General features: G+C 38.0%; 1 protein-coding gene across 1 annotated transcript in view; it reads right to left on the reverse strand.

Moving 5' to 3' along the window:
* Positions 1-7,500, reverse strand: part of LOC138014059 (polycystin-1-like protein 2) — a 33,324-nt gene that overhangs the window by 10,511 nt on the left and 15,313 nt on the right. The window contains exons 9-12 of the mRNA XM_068861088.1: positions 6,877-7,074; positions 5,844-6,014; positions 1,207-1,332; positions 213-410 (exon numbers count right to left, since the gene is read on the reverse strand). Coding sequence (XP_068717189.1) covers positions 213-410; positions 1,207-1,332; positions 5,844-6,014; positions 6,877-7,074 — 693 coding nt within the window. The remainder of the gene's footprint in view (positions 1-212; positions 411-1,206; positions 1,333-5,843; positions 6,015-6,876; positions 7,075-7,500) is intronic.

Genomic DNA, 7,500 nt, shown 5'->3' on the forward strand with positions numbered 1-7,500 from the left:
ATCGGACAAGCGCGCTGCGGGAATGAATGCATTTTCCGCGCTTTTAATTCTTTAAATCATGAATTTCCCTTGTTGAAGTTGGCCAGAATCATTAATCAGCTGATTAATGAGCTTTGTTCTGGTTTTGATGCACAAATTAAAAAACGAAAACAATCACACAAATATTTTTGCTGCTTAAATAACCACTGACCTAGCATCGATTGCTCATTTACCTTTGTTCGTACGACAGATGGCAATTTTTTCTTTCCAATCACGCTGGCTTTTTGAGCAGCAGAATTGAGGACATTGCCAAGGCTCAGCACCAGGTTCTCTCCTCCTTGTTCAACCAGAGTTGATTCAGCGGCATAATCCTCTTTGGTCTTGTCTCGTAACAAGGATGTCAAGGATGACAGAGTTTGCAAAGCAAGATCCTAAAGTGTAATTGAGTTTTTAGCTTAGTTCATTGCGGGTGATCAATAAGGACAGGAAGAATTTGAAAATTATAAATATATTTTATTACCAGCAAAACTCCTTCTTATTTGCGGTGCAAATCTACAGAGTACAATCACGCTTTTTTTAAAAATCAGCAATGAGGAGGTCCTCAGAGAGGAGGATGGGGGGGTGAAATTTGGGGTCCTTGTTCTCTTAAATTTGCTTGTGTTCCCTTGTACCCTAAATTGCTTGCAAAGTTGTTGTCAGCTTCTTGATCCATAAAATGGCTTATGTTCCCTTTATTTTGTCTTTGTTCCCCAGTTCTTTTTCCCTTTTTACCACGTTATCCGTTCGGATCACGAGCCAAAAAGTAAATAAAAAACAGGGATGTCAGATATGGTCTTCCAGCGGTCCTTAATCACCTTTTGAAGAATCAGGATATAAGAAGCCGTGTTTCACCAATTAAACCCTTCAAGCTGATAGCAGCGAAAGCTCTTGAGCTTGTTTTTATTTGGGTGTTCTCCGAAGAAAGCAATTACAGACTTCATGAAGATATTTTGCAACCGTAGAAGCGAAGTTAATGGCATCCGTTAGTCGCACTGTGTTGTAATTTCTATGAAATTCGGAAACTCTCCGCCGGTGGATGAAGGCACTGGCAAGAAGGTTAAAACAGTATCCCCCCATACAGCATTTTTTCCTTTCCAAATTTCAAACGGGATTTTATTTTGTCCAAACAGAAACGAACCACGATAAAGTAGATAGCACGTGTTTATAACACGGCTATCACGTGCCTACCTGTGTTTCTACTGTGACTTGCTCGGGTTCCAGGGTTGCTTGTCCAATCACAGATGAGACTTGAGTCAATGACTGCAAATTACCCACTTCCACAGTAGACACCTCTTTTACAATAGAAGACTTAATCTGCAAAGAAACAAATAAGAAAATGAGATCGCAAAGGATGTGTTCTATCTGTCACTTGATAAGTTACAATACATAACAGAGACTGCGTGTTAGATAAAACAGTAGGAAGCCTAAGCAAGAAAAACGACGACGACGGCTACGAGAACGTTATCTAAAAATATTATTCTCCGTTATTGTAATAATTTCCCGATTATTCAAAGTCGTTCGGCATGGAAAGTGTTTATCAACATTCCAGGTATGAAATTGACATGAGCAAAGTGGATATTTGGAGAGAAAACTGAAACGTCATCGTCAGATGCTAGCGTCCTCAACATAACCATAAATTTGATCATTTCACGTCGTTCTCAGGACTAGAACGGCAAGGAAATGTATCAAAATGTGAAACGCACGCGCGAGGCGCGCAAAGCTATTGTTTTTGCTAATTAAACCTTTTATTTTGTGGCGTTGTCGTAGTCGTAGTCGTCGTCCCTATTCTGAAGAAAATTATTTGAATTCTATTTATTAGTTTTGCGTCACACTGCGCGGTTATTTCAGAGACGACATCTTATTGGTCAGTTGGTGCGAAAGTGGACCGCGTAGTCATGTTGACAACAGGTAAAAATAACGATCGTAGCATTGACGCCATCTAAAAATAGAATTCAAATAATTATATTATAATTATATAATTATCGTGGGGCACAGGGATTCGCTCTCCGATCTCATATTCTCTTGGTTAGCTTTTATCATGTCTTATTTTACCAATGCAAGTAGGATAATGCCCGAGAAACTTCGCTAAATCTATTTCCAATATGAGAAAAAAAGGATTACATCGAATTGGGAAGATGACCTTTTCTGGAATTGGGATGTTTAGAAGTCAGTTGCCGCGTTTTAGGCAGCATAGGCCGCATAGGCAGCGCACGGTCTAATCACAAAAACTTGAAATTCAAAATGCCAACGTTGTCGCCCTCCCCCGAAAGACTTTTGGGGGAAATCAGCAAATGTTGGCCAACGTTCTCAATTTTTTTCTCTGCCTTTTGATCTTTTTTTGTTTCCAAAACACTACAAGACGATTCATGATACGCATTGTGTTGGGCATGGTGTTGTTGATTATAATGCAGTCGCGTTAAACCAATCAAAACCGCCGGACAAACATGTCAGGTTCTTAATTGCTGAAGTCACTGTTGATGGTGAAAAGAGCGTTTTCGTGAATATTTACGCTCCAAATGAACAAAAGCATCGTGCTCACTTCTTTAGGGAAATATCCACTTTTTATCTAAAAATGTATGCAAATGAAAATATTGTTTTAGCAGGTGATACAAAGTGCGCAATTAGCTGCATGGACAAATGCGGCGGCAAACCTCTGGATTAAACACAGGAGGCTGTTGTGGAATTTCAATCTTTGCTGAAAACACACACCCTTATTGATGGATGGCGTTTTAAGAATCCACAATCTTATGGTTTTACATGGAGTAATCCATCAATGAAAATTCAATGTAGATTAGATTATTTTTTAGTATCAAAACACTTAAATTATCTTATTAATGAATCCAGGATACTCCCAAATATTTACTCCGATCATTCAGCCGTCTCACTATCCTTATCATTTCACAAACCAGGTCCTCCTCGTGGGCCAGGCTTTTGGAAATTCAACAATTCTCTCTTGGCCGATAACTCCTATGTTGAAAAACTATGCTTCTTAATTCCACAAGTAGCCCAAAAATACCAAGACGTAAAAGATAAATAGAGGATATTACATGGCCGCGCGGGGATACGAATTTTATCTTCGAGTGCTGCAAGTATCTCTCACGAGTGAGCGAAGCGAACGAGTGAGAGATACTTTCAGCACGAGAGGATAAAATTCGTATCCCCAAGCGGCCATGTAATGTTCTGTTTATTATATAGATATTGATGAAATGTCTAGATTTAAAACAACTTGTTTTATTCATTTTCCAAATGATGAAAAAGTATTTACCAAAGAAAAAGAAAAATACCGAATATTTAAAAAATTGGCGCCCAGTTTCATTATTAAATGTGGATTATAAGGTCGCTACTAAGACAATAGCGACACGCCTAGAAAAAGTGTTACCACACATAATTCACCCTTCCGAGTCAGGGTACATTAGGGGGAGATTCATTGGAGAAAGCATTTGTCAAATAATCGATATAATGGAATTTACTAAGAATAGGCAAATTCCTGGTATCGCCATATTCTTGGACTTCGAAAAAGCTTTTGATTCTGTCGAATGGGAGTATATTCAAAAGTGCCTTTCAAGCTTTAACTTCGGTCCCCAACTACGTCAGTGGGTCGGAGTATTTTATAAAGACATTTCTAGTTATGTTCTCAACAACGGCCACGCTTCAAAACATTTTTTCTTACAACGAGGAGTACGTCAGGGTTGGATGTTTTTTGTGATTGCTATTGAGCTTCTAGCGCAGTCAATCAGACACTCTGACATTATTAAGGGAATTAACATTAAAGCTAACCAAGAAGTAAAGCTAACTCAGTACGCAGACGACACAACCGCTCTGTTGGCAGATGTACAATCGGTTGCGAATCTCTTCGAATTGTTGACCAAATTCGAAAGTTGTTCTGGATTAAAGATAAATCAATCGAAATCTGAAATGCTTTGGCTAGGATCACTAAGTCACCGGAATGACGCAATTTGTAACCTTCGGCTCAGTCATGAACCAGTATATGCCTTAGGCGTTCACTTCTCTTATAACCACGAAACCGCTGTTAAAAAAAAAATTTCTTAGAAAAATTGGAAACATTAAAAAAGACCCTTAATATGTGGTCTCAAAGAGACATTTCATTACAAGGTAGAATTAACATTGTTAAAACCTTAGCTTTGTCCAAGCTTATATTTGTATGCAGCGTCTTGGAAACTCCGGAGCATTTTGCAGACGAAGTTAACAAACTAATTTTTTATTTTATTTGGAACTATAAACCGGCGAAGAGTCGTAGAACAACTCAAATTAAAAGTAAAAAAGAAGGTGGCTTAGGCATGAAAGATTTCTCTTTCTTCGATAAAGCGTTGAAACTTACTTGGGTCAAACGACTTTGTTCCGAAATTAATGCTCCGTGGAAGTATATTCCAACCTATTTCTTAGCCAATGTAGCTGGAATAGAGCTGTTTAATTGTAATTACGACACGAAACTTCTTAATCTTAACAAACACATTCCATCGTTCTATAAACAAGTCATCTGTTACTGGCAAGAAATTAAGATAAGCACTCCTGGAAACAAAGAAGCTGTGCTGCAAAAAATCATCTGGAACAACGGATTTATAAAGGTTAATGGAAACTCCATTTTTACTCTAAATCGTGCCAAAACGGCATCAAGCAGATAAAAGATCTCTTGAACGTTCTAGAAAACTGTTTTTTTCCGTTTGGAGTGCTAGCCGACAAATTTTATATAAAAAGATGTCATTTTTTAACCTACCGCAGCCTTGTATCGGCCATACTGAGTGAATGGAAAAAATGTTTGTTCAAAAATGAAAGCAACCCAACACCTGCATTAACCAGATGTACTTCAAGTAGACCCCTCTCCTGTAAGACCTTATATCAAGAACTTCTCACCAGGCAAAAATTACCCAGTCCCACCGCCGAAAAAAGGCTTGAACATTATAACTTTCAGCGTGACGATTTTTCTAAGATTTACCTTCTACCTTTTAAGGCTACAAAAGAAACAAAACTAATTATGTTCCAATACAAAATCATTCACCACATCTTATTTACTAACTCATTATTGTACAAACTGGAAAAAGTTTCGTCTCCGCATTGTCCATTCTGCCCCGCAATACATCAAACTGTTACACACCTGTTTGTTGAATGTGTGCAAGCGTCAATCTTTTGGTCTGAATTTCAAAATTGGATTTTGCAATTATGCAACCTTCAATTAGATCTGTCCCCCAAGACGTTATATATGGAATTATTCGCCAATTGAGTCCACCTTGTTTAGCTCTCAATCATCTCATAACACTCGGAAAGTATTTTCTTTATGTTAATGCACTAAATAACGATAAATCATCTCTTATTGATTTCAAAAGATTAGTGCAGGATAAGATAGAACTAGAAAAATCCATAGCAGTTACCTCGGGACAACAAAAACTTTTCTTTGCTAAATGGCAGAACTTTACACATATTCTTGTTGATTGTACATAAGGGTGTTTTCCGTCAATGTACCGCATTTTAATTTTGGTTGTATTCAGTAACCTTTGCAGTTTTTGTTTGTATTGTATACTGTGCAATATAGCGATTGTAAGTACTTGCAACTTTTGTTTTGTATTTTATTTTTTCTTTCTACTTTGCAATGCTTTGTATGGTGTAAATTAATACTGTTTGGTAAGTACTGTAGTCGTCGTACTGTTAGTATTGTAAGTATAGTAACATTTGTTAATAAATGTTGTGTATTGAAAAAAAAAAAAAAAATGAAAGTCCCCGGAATATTATTCCAAACAAAAATCCCAATTTTTAATAGATAGTAGGTTCTTGTTTTAATAAATGTCTTACTGTTGACTTTGTTCACATACTTCAATCTTGTCTTCAGTTTGAATTGTTTCCGACTGTTGCACAGTTTGCAGGACGGCGTTTGCGAGCTGAGTGGCCTTCTTCACGTCACCCAGTTGCACAAACTGATTAAGCTGACTGTTGTTACCCACAACAAGACCGCTGATATCCTCTCCTGCAGGCGGGGGCTCAACCTAACAAAACACAAAAGACGAGCAACTGGTGAGTTCATTACTAACATACATGGCAGTTTGACGGATGAAGCTTGAAGAACTAGGGAACGGAATTAGACTGCGTATGAGCTGAGTGTCGCAGGGACACACACATGCTGTATGACGCACTGAAAAACATTTCTTGCATCGTCACTGGTGGATGAGCTGCATAAGAAGCAAAACTCTGCTTCAGGAAAACATATGTGGTACGCTGTTCCACGTTTGGCATTGCTGAAATCAGAAACGGATCTTAAAAATGCTACTATGACCAAGAAAATCAATTTATTTTTCTTTAGATTTCAAAAATATGTTAACTAAACGGTAAGTGACCCAAGTTTTAAGCCTTGATTTAAAGAAGTCGCCTGTTTATTTTCACTAGAATTTTCCTATTTCACGGACCGCCATTACTGAATTTTGAGTCTTGAGGGAGCTGGATCGAGAAGAAAATGGCGTCAAAGATTCAATGGTTTAAGAATGCAATACGTCTGTACGCGGCTGAATTAATATGCAGCACGGGACTTTCGGGCTTTCAGACTTTTAACTCGTGTTTTGCATATATATTAAGCTGCGTTTACACGCTGAAATTCTAGTGAGTCAATGACGTCCAATCGGTCAGTAATAGCGGACCTTGAAGTCCAAAATTTACGCTCAAAGTTAACAACCTTTACATATAAAATCAAAGCTCAAATTTTTGCTAGTCAAGTGTTAAGCAATCACAGTAAGAAGCACTCTAACAGTCAAAATATTAATGAACATGCTTGTAATTGGGCTTGCCGCATATGCCGGACTTTTCCGCAATTTGTGTAACAAGAAAATAAATGTGTGAAAAAGGTCTGCCACTTACAATTACTCGCAGTGTGACTGTAGTTTCTGCAGACAAACTGTCCTTTATTGTGATGTCAAATTCGATAACAAAGTCTTCATCTTTGCGACCTTGGGGAAGCACTGTTCTGGCTTGAGCTACACGTCCGAAGGACACAACTGTGTACAAACCGTCACCCGTTTTGTAGGCAAATTGGTATGTAAGCGGTTTGTCCCTATCCTAAGGAAAGAAATCAAAGAGGAACTTGTGCATTTGTTCACTGCTGATTGAACAACAACTTCGAATCGAAGACTGCGTATTATTAGTCTTCTTAAAATAAAATGTGGTACCGAACCCGGGCTGCATTGGTTGGAGGCCAGAGCTTTTCTTACTACTGCACCAACTCTGGTTAAAATTCCGCAAATGGGTGCTAGCAACCAAATCAAGCGAAACTTTAACATAACTACTTAAAACATTGGCGTAAGCTCTGAATAAAACAGCAAATACAAAAGGACGCAGAGATGGAAAATACCGAAGAAGATTAAAATAGATTGCAATTGGAGTTTAGAAATGTTCAGCCTAACAGTTTTTCGAAGTTCATCCCTGTAGTTTGTATTTGTAACTTAAATTACGCACGCTTGACAGACATTTTTGTGTCACAAGCTT

This window comes from Montipora capricornis, chromosome 8 (assembly GCF_036669925.1).
Source record: "Montipora capricornis isolate CH-2021 chromosome 8, ASM3666992v2, whole genome shotgun sequence".
Classification (NCBI taxonomy): Eukaryota; Metazoa; Cnidaria; class Anthozoa; order Scleractinia; family Acroporidae; genus Montipora; species Montipora capricornis.